The sequence below is a fragment of the Orbicella franksi genome, chromosome 2 (genome assembly GCF_964199315.1).
Source record: "Orbicella franksi chromosome 2, jaOrbFran1.1, whole genome shotgun sequence".
Taxonomy (NCBI): domain Eukaryota; kingdom Metazoa; phylum Cnidaria; class Anthozoa; order Scleractinia; family Merulinidae; genus Orbicella; species Orbicella franksi.
In genome coordinates, this window is record NC_138146.1 from 38,845,268 (window position 1) to 38,862,623 (window position 17,356).

General features: G+C 38.0%; 1 protein-coding gene across 1 annotated transcript in view; it reads right to left on the bottom strand.

Moving 5' to 3' along the window:
* Positions 1-1,642: 1,642 nt before the first annotated feature.
* The window catches only part of LOC145479819 (uncharacterized), a 16,187-nt gene continuing 473 nt past the window's right edge, over positions 1,643-17,356 (bottom strand). Inside the window, exons 3-13 of the mRNA XM_081458280.1 lie at positions 8,523-8,793; positions 7,921-7,998; positions 7,604-7,660; positions 6,537-6,644; positions 5,798-6,006; positions 4,876-5,114; positions 4,551-4,627; positions 4,120-4,221; positions 3,910-4,000; positions 2,816-3,016; positions 1,643-2,104 (exon numbers count right to left, since the gene is read on the bottom strand). Of these exons, the coding sequence (XP_081314406.1) occupies positions 1,932-2,104; positions 2,816-3,016; positions 3,910-4,000; positions 4,120-4,221; positions 4,551-4,627; positions 4,876-5,114; positions 5,798-6,006; positions 6,537-6,644; positions 7,604-7,660; positions 7,921-7,998; positions 8,523-8,793 (1,606 nt within the window). The 3' untranslated portion in view covers positions 1,643-1,931. The remainder of the gene's footprint in view (positions 2,105-2,815; positions 3,017-3,909; positions 4,001-4,119; positions 4,222-4,550; positions 4,628-4,875; positions 5,115-5,797; positions 6,007-6,536; positions 6,645-7,603; positions 7,661-7,920; positions 7,999-8,522; positions 8,794-17,356) is intronic.

The window sequence follows — 17,356 nt, forward strand, 5'->3', positions numbered from 1 at the left end:
TACTGGACAACGAATCACCACATTGGTGCAAAAAAGAGTTGCGGAGTTCTAGTTTTCTTGCAAGGTATTGTTTTAAAATTTGAGGGTATATATGTTCTCTGCATCATTGTGCGCAACATCAGGGACCTCACGATGCGAGGACCAGAACGGCAGTGACGAGGGAAACTTTCACGAATCTTGTCGTGTCACCCAAGACAAAATGTTTAATATGTGTATTTTTTGTATAGGACGGCGACGTCAATATTACCTTATTACACGAAATTTTCGCGACACATTAATTTGGCGATTTACAAAAAGTCGCGAAATTGAAGTGACGCGAATAATAAGTATCGCGAACAACTTGACGCGAAAATTAAGTGGCTCACATTACGTTACCGTTCACACATGGACCCGTCGTCGCGTTTTTATTAATTGTGACGTTATTGTACCTTTAATTAAGTCGGGTTACTAAATTCAAGGACATGTTAAAGTAATGTTGCTAAGGAAATAGATTGTGTTACTCAAAAACGCGAAGTTAAAGTGATTCAAAATGCAAAATTTTCACCAAAATATGCGCGCTTCCAAATCGCGAAATAAACGGGTCGCGAAAATTTCATGTAATAAGGTAAACTTGAACTTCATAAAAGGTTTTCACAAAAACAATGACATCTTTTAGAGATGGTACAAATCTTCTCCTTTTAGGTTTAATTAAGGTGGCTCAAAACAGTTTGCGGCACTTTCCAAGACGATGATTTTGATGGGTCGTTTACAAGCACTCTATCAGTTAATGATACAATCGTGGTATAAAAAACCTGCTCAGTCATTGCTAAACACGTTGTAATCATTTTCGTGACATAACTGTTACCATAGGAACAGTATGACCACCTAAAACACTCTTAATTTTTGCTTTAAGCGCGCGTATTTTCTTTGGGCTATTTTCTAAATGGTCTTAAATAGCCAAGCTAGTCGCTTAGAATCTTCGTTAGTTCTGATAAAACACGGTACAGTTCCATTGTTTTCACTAGCGCATTTTAATGCAGAAGTGAACGATTGCTTTTAGTCTTTCGAGGAGGGTTTCATACTAGAGCTTGAAAAATGAAAAACAAGTGATAACACACAGTTCATAATTGCTAAAAGCGGTCGCGGTCGATCTCTTACGAGGGCATTTTCTTTTTCAAGGTGGCTCAAAACAGTATAGGCTGGGGGGTTCAGAGCCACCTTAAATTTTCGAAATAACACCCGCCAGGGCTCGAACCCAGAACCCTTGATCAGTAGAACAGCCTGCTAACAATTAGGCTACCGCAACTTCCCCCTCCCCACAAAAAAAGCCAGGGACTGCGCCCCACTGAACACCTCGTAGTTTTTTGACAAGACTCTCCAAAGAATCTTATTCAGACATTCCGGTCCGTGACAACGGTAGAAACTATCGCCCAGTTAGCTTAAAGCAATGACATAAAGCAGAAGTAAAGAGCCAACATTTCGTTTTTGTGTGCCAAAAAAAAAAGCAAACACAAAGTTTTACATTCGGCAACGCGATTAAAAATGTTCGCACCTGATAGCTACAAGTGGCAAGTTAATTCAGAACAACTAAAAAGCTCACAAGACAAGTGTAGTATAAATACAACAGACCTTCACGTTGTAAATTAAAGAATCTTTACCGAGCTGGAAATATATTTCTATCTCGGGATCAAAACAGGTGAGAAGTAAAATCACATAATTATGTCCTTATCTGTTAAAAATAATGATACCACAATCAACGTCACTGTGTTTTTAGCAGTCATTGTGCAGCTGAAAAACAGTTTCTGTAAATGTCTAGAGACCATGAATGCCCATGTTGCAAAACAACCTCATACATGAAGGTCTTAAAAAAATGTTCTTTGACTTTGGAAATCATTACTACTCAACATGCTGCAACACTTGATCCGCAAAATAGTTGATACTTGTCCTACATTTCAGTCAGGGCTTGATATATCCATATCACATGGTGATAAATCTTCCGTTGTATCATTATGAATCTCCATTGGCTCCGGTGTAAGATTGTCCATAGTTGTGTTATTCGCGACTGGAGTTTTTCCTTCAAGTGATGTTTGTCCTGTTAGATTTGTATTATCTTCGAGTTTCGCTTCTGCAAACAAAATAAGTTTTAATTAATCAGTTGCAATGAAGTGGAAAAATAAAGGACTTGGCGATGAAAATGATACAACTGAGCGGTTCAACATAATTATTTTTTCATGTCTCAACAGGCCTTCTTGACAACCAGGCCACCCGCCTCGTATAACTTGATTCAGTGCATTGTTTACCTTTGTATTGTATATATTTTTAATGCTCTCGAGGTCAATCTTGGTTGATCTGACAAAAAATCGTTTTGTTGCCTTTGTTTTTTCTTGTCATGTTCAAGTTGAAGTGGAAACCCGATCGGAATTAACGCCTTTTACCGAAAAAGGTTCATAAAAGTGCTCACTTTCCGTCAACAGCGACCAAACTTTAGTCAAGGTCTAAATTAAAATTAAAATCCATGGCTTACCATAGCTACAAACCCTTAATAGGACATTCCCAAGTTACCTTGTGCCTCGGTTTCAAAACGAGTTCTCGACCAAACCCTTTCATATACTGTAAAGATGAGTTGGATTTTATGAAAATGAAAATGAACCTGTAGACAAAACACATTTTCATATTAATGGTTTCGCATCAAGACTCGTTTTGACACAGAGGCGAAAGGCATCTCGGAAATGGCCTATTTTGCACAGTTCTATCACACCAATTACTCGCTATTATACAACTTCTGATTCAGCGGACGCCATACATTGTGTATTATCAGTGGTAAATTGTGACTCACCGGTAGGGGAGACAGGATGATCACTGCCATTCTCTGTAGGGGTGGAGTGGGGTTCTGCGTTCTTCTCTCCTTTTATTTCGGGTTTATTCGAGACTTCCGCTTCAATGGCTTGCGTTCTTTCGTTGCCTTCCACAGACGAGAGATCACGAAAAGAACTTTCGTTATTTGAACTGACTGTCAGCGGTACGTTTGCAGTAGGTTCTGAAATTAAAAGCAAAAACCAAAACAAAACAGCTTTGTACAAACTGGCCCTGAGAAAACCAATACAAACTCTATATAAACACCAAAGTTCTTCTTTCTTACTCTGTAAAGATACCTGCGATTATCAAAGGGTATCTCTTTGGGGGTGCGGGTATGTATATAAAAATGTTTCAGTTAAATAAAAGTTAAATGTTGAATGTTTATAGTGGCCAGTACGGTTAGGTACGAACCTAACTGGTTCTCAGGCATGCCACATAAACTGAAAGAAACAAATATTTCAAATAAACATAATAGGCTTAAAAACCCCAACTAGTTGGAAAAAGACCAGACAGCCATTTATAAGCAATGACCGTAGAGCTGAACCAGGATCTACCGAGAAACAACTCCAGCTACCTGTAAGTGGTCAGAGCGGGACTTGAACTAGCGACCTCCAGGTCCCCAAACCCCTCGGCCACGCGGCTACTTGATAAAAAAAATAGAAATGGAGTGGATACTTTACACAGTAGCGTGAATGAACGACATGAGAATATCAAACGGCTTTGGCCCTTGAATCGGTAATTGTGAAGAAGTCCCGAAACTGACTGTCGGTAAGCTGTCGGCGGACAGGTTACCGACAAGCTACCGATAGACTTCTAACAGGCAAAACGTTTGCTGTAGAATAGACAGGAATAGAGTATTATACCAGATCAACAAAATGGTTTCAAAAACACGAAAACAATTATTAATACACCTCGTCACAAACTTACCAATCCATGGTCGGCATAGAAAATATTGTGATCATGAAATCTTCTTCAAATACTTAATTTTATATCACATTGGTTACTGTGTAACTAACAGACAAGAACGTCTAAAATTTAAACTGTATAAAGCAGATCGGCATTCAATTCACTCACCTGCTCCAGTAACTCGAAACAAAGACTTGAACTGTGTGTAAAGCTGACTCGCTTTCTCTCGCACTTTAGAATTCTGTTTGTAATTTCTTATCTGGAAGATGAAAATTAAAAAATGATAATGAGTATACAGAATTGCCTCAGACATTGCTAAAAAGGAAAAAAAAACATGTTAAAGGGATCAATCAATGTATGGCACACTGAAGTACCTACCCTTTTGATGGTCTGAACTATTTCAGGGTTCTTTTTGATGATATCTGGGTTGATTTCCATATCTGAGATCTGAGTGATAATTTTTAAACATCTTGGAACGTCCTATGACAGGGTAAGACAAAAACAGTGAGGATCCAGAAAAGAGGTAATGAATGGAAGCAGTTTTAAATGCCGCTTTTAAGGACATGTCATTTCTGGAGATCTTTGCACTTCTCTTCACTCCACAAAAAACAAAAACAACAGTAGGCCCTTGCAAATTTATACGAGTTGGTCATGATTCCTACCCACAAAGTACATACATGTAGGTTTTTATTATTACATCTTTATTATTACGAACACATGTAGCCCTCGTCAACACTCCATGCACGTGCTACTTATGGTTACCTCTCCCTAAGTTATAATGCACTAATTGAGTGTTAATAATTACTCACTGGGGCCTCGACAGTGAGGGACATCACAAGCTCATAATTCATTTTGTCCAATATCTCTTCCACGGTGGGTGGTGTAGCTAAAGGAAAGAAAAATATATAAAAGGCATCATTCTTAGTACACTGTATGTACGCACAGTAAAAGAATCTTACATGCAGATGGACCTCACTCAACAAGAACAACACCACAGTCATGATTAAGCTTAAGACTATAATCATTATGAAAGTTGCAGGAAACAATTCTTGCAAAATTTACAGTATGGGTAAATAACGCATCCAGATACATGTATTACAGTGCTCTACATTCAGAAACCCTTTTTCTACTCACACTTTCTTCTTTCCCTTTCCTTTCTTTCTTCCTCCTTCTGTTTTTCCCGTTCTGCTCTTTCCCTTGCCTTTTCTCGCTCCCTCTCTTGTCTGGCTCTCAACTTCTCCTTTTCTTTTTCTCGCTCTTGCTTTTCTCGTTTTTCGTTTTCTTTCTCCTGCAGTCTAGCTTTCTCAGCAGCGAGTTTTTCAGCTTTCCTCTGCTCAAGTTTCTCTTTTTTCTTCTTCTCCTTCAACATTGCTCTGAAACGGTGACAACAAAAAGTTCATGTACATGAAATGAATAACATTGTGTACAATGTTGACATTCAGAACACAGACTGAAACCAAACTTAGGATTAACTTCTTTACATGTACATCATGCATGTAAAACTGTGACCGAGGTAATGGCCAGTGTACTGGACTCCACATTCAAGAGGCCTGGTATCAGCCCCGCCTACAGCTGTAACTCACAGTGTTGTGTTCTTGTACTTCACTCCAATACAGTGAGTCCATCTCCACTAAGGAGGATAAATGTACCAACAAATTGATAATACAAAGTGGAAGGTACAGAGTTGTATAAGATGGAACTATAACTACATCTATGTACAACATGCACATCATCTCCATGGAGACATCCAGGCCAGATGGGCATCCAGGCATCCTGCGGACGGCCACTTATTAAAGAAAATCGTTTTGTTTTTCATAATTATGTTGGCTTATAAATTGTTTATTCGTGCAGGCCCTATAGCACATCTTGGATACCCACTTTTCAAATCCTGGCTAAAAGCCTGGAGACATCAATACTCCCACTCCCTTCATGCTATAGACTGAAACAAGACTTACATACTAGCGCTTCTAATGCTTCTGGCTCACACACACGTATTCCACACTTTACTGAACACAAAATTAAAGCACAATTTTATAAAGTAAGAACTCAAACCTACTTTTTTTCTTCTAGTTTTTGCAGCTTTTCTTGTTTTTTCCTTTCGGCTTCACCCTTCTTCTTTCTTTTTTCTTCTTCTTTCGTTTTACTCTTTTCTTCCTCTACCTTCTTTTTCCCTTCTTCTTTTGGCTGCTGAGTCTTTGCCTTTTCTTCTGATTCCATTTTTGTTTTTGCTTTCTTGTTCTTTGGCTCGTCATTATCACTGACATCCTTTTAAGCATAATTAACACAACTACATAAAATGCAAATATAAAACAGCAAAAAAAATGTGCATGCATGTTCTCTGGTGTTTACCATTTGACTACAAATCCTCAGGTAATTCTGATCAGAAAGCAAACAGAACAGTAATTTTTTTCAGAAAATCAGTCTACATCTTCTATATCATTAAGTGTCCATTTAAAATCGGGTGGCTGGTACTGTAGGAACGGCTAAAAAATTCTGTACTATTCATTCTTTTCTCCTATTATTGTTCTCTGATCTTGAGAAGGAAAACAATAACTACAGTCATATGCCTGCAGAAATGGAATTACAGTGTACATGTACATGGTAAGTGCCATCTCCTTTGGTCGCTCGCTGTTTTTAGCAAAACAATGACCATTACTGTATTCAACCACCATCCCACCTTGTTCTTTTTAGTCTAATGGTACTTTAAGTGCCTCTAATATTTGGTCAACAAAACAGGGAAAAGCCATCATAAATACAGTACATGTTAGGCATACACACTGAGTAGGGGTACTAACCTGATCTTCATCACTACTGCTGCTGCTGTCACTGACAGCCTTTGAAGACTTTCTTTTCTTTCCAGATTCTTTGGAAGGGAGTCTCTTCTTAGGAAGAGGTTTGTATTCCTATAATGAAAACAGAGGATCAACCTTTATGACCTCATTAATTGATAACAATACACTTGACAAATACACAGGATTCTGATTGGTGCAGTTTTCATGTACAAAGTGCAGTTTTCATGTACAATGTAACACCACTGCACATTTGTTGGGACTTTTGCAAATATTTTTGGAAAGGTTTGAAGAGTTTTGGAATACTACATGTAAACACACTGCAGCCTGCCTGAGGAAACTAGACAAAGACCTTAAATACATGTACATTAGTACATGTAGTATGTTTGTTTTCAAGTGTTTTATTAACAAGTAATCAAATGATTTTTCTCATGCAATCAGGAATAAATAAGCACTTGTAAATTTTTAGACTACATGTACAAACTGCACTTGCCCTACGGGATTGTGCAATTTTGCTAGCCTTTGAAAAGTTTCCTTCTGCTTACAATTTATTCCAAATTTCAGGAGAATAATCATGTGATTACCTATACATATTATTATAACAAATACTATAGTTCAAATTATTCTGTCAAACAATGTTCTGTCCTGTCTAGCTGTGTTTCTACATGTACATTTGCAAGTTCTCAAAAATGTCTCTTGACTTTGTGTACAAGAGGTACAAAAGAGATGAACAGACATTTTCTATGAATACACACATGTGTTCAAGAATTAAAAAAACCGTACACTGCAGTGTACTTACAGATAAACAGCATAGGAATCAAGTGATAATTATTAATTATTATGATCACATTAAAGCCATGCAAACCACTGTTTGACTGGTATTACTGATAGCCATCCTAACAGGCTGGTATGTGTGGAAAATAAAATCTGTACATGTAGCTTGGAAATTATGTGTAAGTTCAAAATCATAGTATTTGTTGTGATTACCACACAGCAGTAAGTTACATTAACATTTTTACATGGCAAAGGTTGTCCATCCCCCCCACGTTGCTGATTTACACGTATTCACTTACTTCTTCTTTGTCATCCTCTGAGCTTTCTTCATCTGGTGTTTCCTCAAAAGAACTTTCCTGCAAGAGACAACATCAAACATTCTTGGTGCTAATTAACAAGCCCAAGGTATCTACATCTCATGTAGGTACAAATAATAAAAGAAGTGCAGCAAAATCAACTATAACTCAAAGAAAACCGGGGTCAGTTGTCTACTTGTTTTACTAGATGCTGCAAAGGGTAGAAGACGCTAAACATTCCCTACATTTTTAATAGTAAAATAAAAAAAGTAAATTAAAATAAGTTGCAGTGTCTACGGCTTAGTAATAATAACAATGACCTGATCTGGAGACTCAGACTTGGTTGGTTTTTTGCGTTGTGTTTGTTTCTTCTTTCCCTCCTCTGTTACTGATTCCTTCTATTGAACAACATACATGTACATGTATTAACAACTTACATAAAGGTATTAATAATAACATTAGCAGCTGCGTCTTAGTCATTTCAAAATTGCATCCGAGATGTACATGTATATTACCAGGTCTACATGTAGGAGTAGCACAAAAAGAGTTTTATGTTAAATATACCAACAACATATGTACAAAAAGGCACTGACAGACCAAACACGACTTACGTACGTACATACGCACGTACGTACGTACGTACATACATACGTACATACATACATACACTGTACTTAATTCGTCCCAAAAGGACTTTTTGGAATAAAGATAGAACTAATAATAATCAGAGAGCTAATCAAGTATAAATATCTAACAAATTTTGACTGGCAAGGCTGCAGATGTCCATGGGGAATGTTTTTGGCTCTGTTATTTCTGAATAAGGCTGTTACCACAGTACTGGAAACAATTAACACCATGGATATGCTGGGCTCGAAGAACAGCCCATGAAAATCAGTCAATAAGTTAAGTCTGGACTCCACACCTGTTTAGACGGTTTGCCAACTTCCTCATCCTCACTCTCTTTATTTGATCCTTCATTTCGCAACTTCTCTTCTTCAGCTGACTCGTCCTCTTCATCATCCTCGTCTTCGTCCTCTTCCTCTTCCTGTCCTCTCATCCCCCACTTAACTTTTGGATTCTCCACAATTTCCACTAATGCTTCCTTGAAACCTCTTCTTGATCGATTTGAGTTTTTCAAAAATTTCTCTTTGTTTTTTTCATATGGAAACAGATCTTTGGCTTGCATAACAGCTCTAGAAGTAATTAAGGAAAAAGATTTGTTTATGCCTAGAACTGTACAACAGGATTATGCACTGTGTTAGATCAACATTATGAACTGTATAACTTGTCAACTTAATGCATTTATGGGAGGTACAGTACATTTATGATTCTTTGCTGGACACTGCTACATCTTAAGGACATAAAACTAAAAAATAGCTCATGTCAAATTATAAATACGACATTACAGAGTAGCACCTATTGAATAAATTGTCACAAGGATGACGCAAATGAGCATAAAAAGAGACAGAAGGCATGTCTATAGTTAATCAATTAAATAATCCTTAGTGTAGATGAAACTGCATTTAGACACTTTCAAGTTACAACATTTGTTGTTTCTGACTTGCATACATATTATTTTGAAGCCTGCCAAGGTAGAAATTGTTCACTCCCTTTTGCGAATTCCTTTGTTGAGGATTTTAAGAGACCAAAAACTGTATGGGAGCCTTTGCAACTTTGTTCACAGGTCACTGCACCAGAAAAGCATCATGGGTACACCACTTTTCACAGGCAATGCTTTTCAATGGGCGTGATTCTATAATGAACTGAAAAGGAAGTATAATGTAACAAACGTCCTTAAACTCGTGCCAGACCCATGAAATTTTGCAGCAGACATTGACAGGCAAATGACATACACTGTATGTGCCTTTCTCGTATTCTGACAGCACACATGTATGAGAATCAAAATTTGAATCTGTGTCGACACTGTCATTTCAACAAGTTTGATACCGTTGAGTCCAACTGTCCACATTTTTTTTCGTACAAAAAAAAAAAAGATTGTCTTTTTTGGTGGTAACCTGAGGTATAAATATTTATTTAAATTGCTGTTGACATCATTGTTTTTTTAGCTTTTCAGCAATAAATGCGTATTCATACATATAGATACATTTATAAATACATGTAAGTTTTTATAAGTGCAAGTGAAGACTGATAATTATTTTACACTACTCACAGTGTTGTAGATTAGCACTTACCTGCTTGCCAATGTGAGTGTTAAAAGCGTTGGGTGAGTACAAATCATCGATCACTTGCCCGTTTGGGGAGTGCGATTTGTTATTTTTTGAGAAATAATCTAAGATTAAATATTGATAACACTCCTTTTTATTTTCCATTTAATTCTGGCAAGAGTATCTCCATATGAAAACTTATGGGTGTCTCAAAAACTAAGACCTAAGACTTAAGACCCCCTCTGAATCTCAAAAACTGAGACCTATGCTCGACTGTTGCTTAAGGAAATTTTTAAGGAGCCCAGAATAAATTTGCTGTGGTCAATCTGGGGGATTGGGGAGACTGGGGAAGACAGGGGGGCTGGAGTGAATTTGGAAATTTAGGGGAGGGGTCTGGAGGCAGAGATCTTCCATGAGACACTAATATGGTCTAATGTCAATCAAATTTTTGAAATAAAGGGTTCAGCAAAGTGATCAGGTCATGACTGAGAAAGAATACTATTTGTGGTCAAACAAATTCAATAATTGGTGTATCCATGCAAGTGCTGCAGCTTTTTTTACAAAAATTTATATTGTCCCTTTTGTTTTTGAGTTTAGCAATTCTATTTTAACAAAACAAAATATGTTGTACAAATCATGAAATGCAAGCTGCAAATGAAAACAAATAAAAATGAGAGAGGTATTTGGAGTGTTTGAATTTGGCCTCACTGAAATGTGCTTTCCTTCCCTGGGCTTCAGGGACATGAGTATAAACAAAAGGTGTTTTTTAGACAGCATTACCGCATTATATTGGCTGCTTCTTTGGAGAAAATTAATTCTCATATATTGGGCGGAGTCGTGACAATTCATTTGATAATTTCAAATATAAAACCCTGGTATGAAAAAAGAATTGCAATGATGTTTTCTTTTTGCTGGTTAGCTACTTGAATATTTCGACTTTTAAGTCATAAATACCGGTATCCTTTCAGAAACTACAGAAATTCATTCAGCTGAGTGAAGTTTTCCAAAGTATTGGACAAAAAAGAAGCCCAAGAATTTAGAGACATTTATCTTAATTCAATTGTTAATAATATATAGATTTAGGCCAGCCTAAAAGCGTAGCTCCTGGGCCGGGTTGTTCAAAGCCCGATTAAGCTAACCCAGAAAAAGGTAGAATTTTGATTTAAGTTTTGTAACTTTGCAGTGAGGTTTCTGTATATTGTTTGGCCTTCTGTTTTGAGTTTTAATAATTACCATATACACAAAACAAAACAGCAAAAAACATTTGTATAGAAGAAAAGGTTATAATTCGATTAACTTTTAATCCTGGGTTAGCGTAAACTGGCTTCTGAACAATCCTGCCCTGTTTCCAACAAGCTAACCGAATATGAGCCCGCGATCCAATCGATAACCAGCACTTGGTCAGCGGTCAACTTCAAAAAACACGTGACCTCGAGGAGCTGTTAACTTGAGCCCGCGATATGGTTACGTGATACTGGTCAGCGGATACCTTGCTTTGACATGTGTCAATTGATTATAACATGGATGTCCAATATCAAGGAAGTACATGGTAAACCAAGGCTATATGTCTCTGTCAACCTATTATTTGGAGTATGGCCGCCATGTTGGGCAACTCCGCCGTCGCCGTCGTCGTTGTCGTGCGTACGCGCCCATGAGCAATTCCGCTAGAAATGATAACCATGAGAAAATCAACTCATGGGTTTCCTTTTCTTTCCTATATGAGTATGGGGCTCCGCTTGGCGGCCGTTTGGGCCGCCGGAGCTCCACTATAATGTCAGCAGCATCATAACTCCAATTTCAAAAATATTTGTTATCAAAGTAGTTATTTTGCAACTGGAATCAGTAGGGCATCAACAGAGACACAATCCATTCATTCTCATCCCCAGAGCCCACGATCCTTCTGGCCTGCGGCAGGGATCAAGAGCTCTGGGCTGGTCCAATACCGGAAGTCTGCGATTCACGGACTTCCCGTCAAATCTGGCAAATCTGATTGGCTGAGAATACGAAACAAATACACTGTGCGTGCTCAGAAAATCAGGTCCGGCCAGAGCTCTCGATCCCTGCCGCAGGCCAGAAAGATCGTGGGCTCTGGGGACGAGAATGCGATCCATTGGCATAAATGACGTGCATTTATTCAATACTGAGCTTGCAATGCATTATAGGACGATTTTAAAATATGGCTGTTTTCCATTGTTTTGTGAGCAGAAAGAGACTTTGTTGCTGTGTTTTGGCCCATATCTCTCGTGTTAAAAGCAAAACAGGACCAGAGTAACTGTTGTTTTCCGTTTAATTTATTGTGTGAATGATTTCTTGACCGATTTCATGAGAAGATTGAAGTCATCAGACAGATTAGATGGAGATAAAAACTCCATGTTTAGGCACCCACTTGGGTTCCTTGAACAACACTTTAGTCGCCTGTACTGGTAACTTAGGCGCCTCAGGCGCCCGGGTGCCCGTTAGGCAGCAGCCTTGCTAAGACCCCCTCTGAATCTCAAAAACCAAGACCTAAGATCCCCTTCGAATGTCAAAAACTAAGACTAAGTTTTTGAGATTTAAAGGAGGTCTTAGGTCTTAGTTTTTGAGATTCAGAGGGGGTCTTAGGTCTTAGATCTTGGGTCAGTGAGTTTTTACCTTTTTTTATCTTTGGGGAAGCCCAAATAATTTGCCAATAATGCGCAACATAGTGTTTGATAAATAGACAAAATGAAATATGGCTTCCTCCAATGATACTTCACATAACGGTTACACATGCACATGTATGAAGTGATATACAAGATGAATCTGGCAAAGATTCATCTCGAGATAGAAACTGCTTTGAAAATTAAAGTCCCTCCGTGGTAGTCATCTTTAGGTTTAAGAGTGCCTGCCCGTAAAAATCATACAAATTCTTAATTTCGCGGCAAGGGTCGAAAATTCGATTTTACTCATATTCTTATGGTAGATAGGCTAGGGCATGACAAAAACTACTGGATAGTTTTTTTGGCAAAATATCCTTTTATTTCAAAGAAATATGCAAATTACCAAATTCCGTTAAAATCGTCATTTGATGCACCATTTTATTAAACAAGTTTGAGAGCCTCGCATGCAAAACCACATCATTCTTCCGTCTTTAAAACACTCAAATATTTTTGTGCAATGTTTAAATGTGTACTGGGTTGATTTTAGGGAATGTTGCATTGTCTTTTTGGGTGCAAAATAATTAAATTTCGAAGACATGTATTTCATTCACTTAAAAGTACTTCGTGAATATAATTAATTTTCACCATGTGCGAAACCTTCAAATAGACCAAGCTTCTGGTGGTTGAATTGCAGAAGGATGGTCTACAGATTCCTGTAAAAATTTCTCTGGGCAAATGATTGTGAGCGACGAGAGAGCTTTCCAAAGTATGTCAAAAATGCAAATATTTGACCATCCGTCGTCAAATTTCAATTAACGGGTTATACGTATATTTTAGCATGCGCCACATGACTTGACCTATGTTAAGTTGAAATAGACACAGAGCTGATAATTGCGAAATGTTCTAACCTCATTTGCTGTAAAAGGCAGGTCCAAAGCCGATTTGACGTGTTTCTCTCACCATTCGTCGCACATAAAGTAGAAGTTTGCTTTTGTTTACATAACGTCCGATGTACATCGCCAACTCTCAACTTATTTAACGGTCGAATACCATGAATCTGTGACCCTCTTTCGATACATGTGATCACCACTGCATCTAAGTCAAAAACGGCTAAGTCATTCGTAGATAGTTGCTTGCTTTGCACTACACCAAAATATTACGTTTGATCATCATGGTTTGATGGTTTGAATCCTTGCTTGCAGCGGTTCCTTGTTCGTCACGCAAATCTGTCTTCCCATTTTAGGGGGCAGGGGTGGGACAATTTCTATCCTAATACGTAAGGCTCCATAAGGCTTGGAATCACTGGGAGCACACAATCGTGTTGAGTAGGAAGAGATTAAATTAAGAAATGAAAAGAATGAATAATTTACCATTGCCCCTGTTGTTATCTTTTACTCGACCACCGCTACCTACAGGCCCCTGCGTAATACTGTAACGCTAAACTCGTACCTAGGTCTTTTCGCACCATGCAATTATTTTTGGTTTACATGTAATACAGTGGGCTACCCTCGGGGAAATGGGTGGCGACCGCTTAATGGGGCTAGCCACTTAAATAGAGGTTGGTGTACCTTGAATATTTAATTTTTCACTATCGGGCTATAAATTTCTTGGTGAACATGGAGTCAATTCAATACAATCATGATAGACGTGTGTTTGAATTATCACTCGTCATGCACCATCAATTTCAGACACTTATCTGCCATCGCCCTTTCCAAAACAAAGTTCTTAAATTTTGGGTGGCCGCTTAATAGGGGTAAAGACAATAATGAAACCCTTATCGGAATGACCAAATGTTGGCCGCGGAGGTAACCGGTCAATAGGTGTTTTATTTACAATATTTTACTGACGATAATTTTGGACTGTATTGACAACAGTCCTCTATTTTCTGTTACATACCAATGCCTCGCCACTAAGCAAACAAAATACGCCAAATAAAATGGCATGGCCAGGGCTATTTACTCACGCAATTACTAATTAAATTTAGTCTGTTTTTCTCACGAATTAGATACGTTGTGATTTCCTATTTTTATTTCAGCTAGTTCTTGCTTCATTAATCTATAATTTTTTTATGGCGATTTTCTTAAAATTCTAGTGAGTACAGGCACTAGCTTTATCAGCTGTTGTCTGAAACATCAGAACGTACAACAAACGTGATTTGGACCGGGGTCACGTACACTATAGAGTATGATTATATAAATATACACATATATTATTATATATGTGAAAAAACAGATTAACAATGATTAAATTGCTTCACTTATCCTGAGAGTACTCTATACAAAGTAGATCAAAATGTGCAGCATATGCCGTGACAGCATTGCGTGACGAATAATAACGGCTGTAAGATTGTGCTGCCCCGACACACTTATCAGCAATGGTCAGTAATCGATCAAACGTAATATTTTGGCGCAGCACAAAGCAAGCAACTATCTACAAATGACTCAGCCGTTTTAGACTTAGATGTAGTGATGTTCATATGCACAGAAAGATGGTCACAGATTCATAGTATTTGACCAATAATAGGTTGACAGTAGGCGATGTACATCGGACGTTAACCTTGTGTAAACAAAAGCAAACATCTGCTTTACGTGCGACGAATGGTGAGAGATCGACTAGAAACACGTCAAATCGGCTTTGGACCTGCCTTTTACAGCAAATGAGGTTAGAACATTTTGAAATTATCAGCTCTTTGTCTATTTCACCTTAACATAGGTCAAGTCATGTGACGCATGCTAAAATATACGTCTAACCCGTTAATTGAAATGTGACGATGGATGGTCAAATATTTGCATTTTTGACGTACTTTGGAAAGCTCTCTCGTCGCTCACAATCATTTGCCCAGAGAAATTTTTACAGGAATCTGTAGACCATCCTTCTGCGATTCAACCACCAGAAGCTTGATGTATTTGAAGGTTTTGCACATGGTGAAAAGTAATTATATTCACGAAGTACTTTTAAGTGAATGAAATACATGTCTTCGAAATTTAATTATTTTGCACCCAAAAAGACAATGCAACATTCCCTAAAATCAACCCAGTGCACATTTAAACATTGCACAAAAATATTTGAGTGTTTTAAAGACGGAAGAATGATGTGGTTTTGCATGCGAGGCTCTCAAACTTGTTTAATAAAATGGTGCGTCAAATGACGATTTTAACGGAATTTGGTAATTTGCCTATTTCTTTAAAATAAAAGGATATTTTGCCAAAAAAACTATCCAGTAGTTTTTGTCATGCCCTAGCCTATCTACCATAAGAATATGAGCGAAATCGAATTTTCGACCCTTGCTGAGTTATTTTCCATTTTTATGGACAGGGACTCTTAAGGCCTTTTCAGGGTCCGAAATTGCGCTTTCCTGGTCGCCAATGCGACTAAAAATTTTGCACTGGCGACCAGAATTTCACAGCTGGTCACCAGCGGGCGATTAACTATTTCAAGCCGTGATAATTACACAAACTTTGATTTTCAGCCAAATCGATTAAAATAAAATTCAAAGCCACCCGCCAATTGGTCACGTACTTTTTACCTTTCCGCTGCTTTTGAAGTATAAAACCGATTTTCCTGTTATTATAAATCTACCACAACGTTTCACAGCTATGATCAGTGCGAAGCTTCGCCGCCATGTTTTTCCAGTGGTTTCCCATAACATACGTATTGTGGGCGCAGAAGGCCATGTGCGTTCTTCCGCCATGAACATTTATTCACGTGATGTGGTGTCCAACGATGTCCTTAACTCTTTCCGTAATTTATTACAAAGTGGAGACGGAACATCTGTGAAGAAATTAGTGGAAGATTTCGATATTCAGCATGGCGATCCATCGATCATCTTGACAGAATGCGAAAGGAAAGATCGTTTTGCACATAGAGCAAAGAACCAAGCGGCAGTTTTCAGTCGGGTACATTTCTTCTCCAAAAGGTAGAGACAGGAGAAGGTATAAAATTGACTTGAAACATTTGGCAGTCGCACGAAACTGCATATATGGCCGACATTCGATTTGTTCGTCATGGGTTTTCAGTGGTGGGTGTAAAAATAATCAGCGTGTTTGTATTTAATCTTATCGTTAGCGGAAAAATTGCCATCATTGGGGCCCCAAACGCGTTCTCTTCGTTCCGATTCTTAAAAGAAAAATGGGCGAGCAGAATTTTCCATCTGGCGACCAAAAATTTTGGTTTGTGTTTCGCTGCGAAGGAAAAATTTTATTGACACTTTTTGGCGACCACATTTTTCCATATGGCGACTGAAAAAAAAATTTTAGTCGCCAATTGGTGCCCGCCTGAAAAAGTTAATTTCGGTCCCTGCTTTTAAGTACAATTTTTCATTTGTCAGTAGGAAAAAATGTCAGTCTTCCACGTGCCAACAAGTTGTGTACTTCAATGTCTCGATTCTAGAGATATGTGGGAATTTGGGAGTGTCAGCTGTTCATTTAGATGTTTTTCAGTTTAAACTACGGAAATGTGTCAAAAGTTGATCATAAAAACGAGGATAAAACGGTAAAATTAGTCCGCAATCCTTAGGAAGGTATCTTAATTGGATCAGTACAAGAAAGCTCAACATGAAATGGCAAGTTGAGCTTTGCGATCATGTGATTAAAAAAGCATATGATTTGTGAATCATTGCAGAGATTTTTCTGAGGAGGGGAAGCATCTTTCTGGGTAAGTGAAATTACATCAGGCGAGTGCATTTTGAGAGTCACTTGCACGAATGGTGAGTGCTGTCAAAATTTAGTTTCCAACACTGTAATCATTAAAAAATTCTCTCAAATTGTTGTCAGCTGCTACTGCAAAGCCTCAAGAAATTTTGACAGAATTTTCAAAAATCAATCGCATTCTAACTGTGATACAAATATCCAACACAGTGTACAGCTGTATCAAGACCTCTTGACCCACCTACAGTCAACAACAGGTTACAGCGTCTGGCTGTAGAGTTGTACAAGATTGCATACACAAGATTGTAAAATGATCTCCAAAACAAA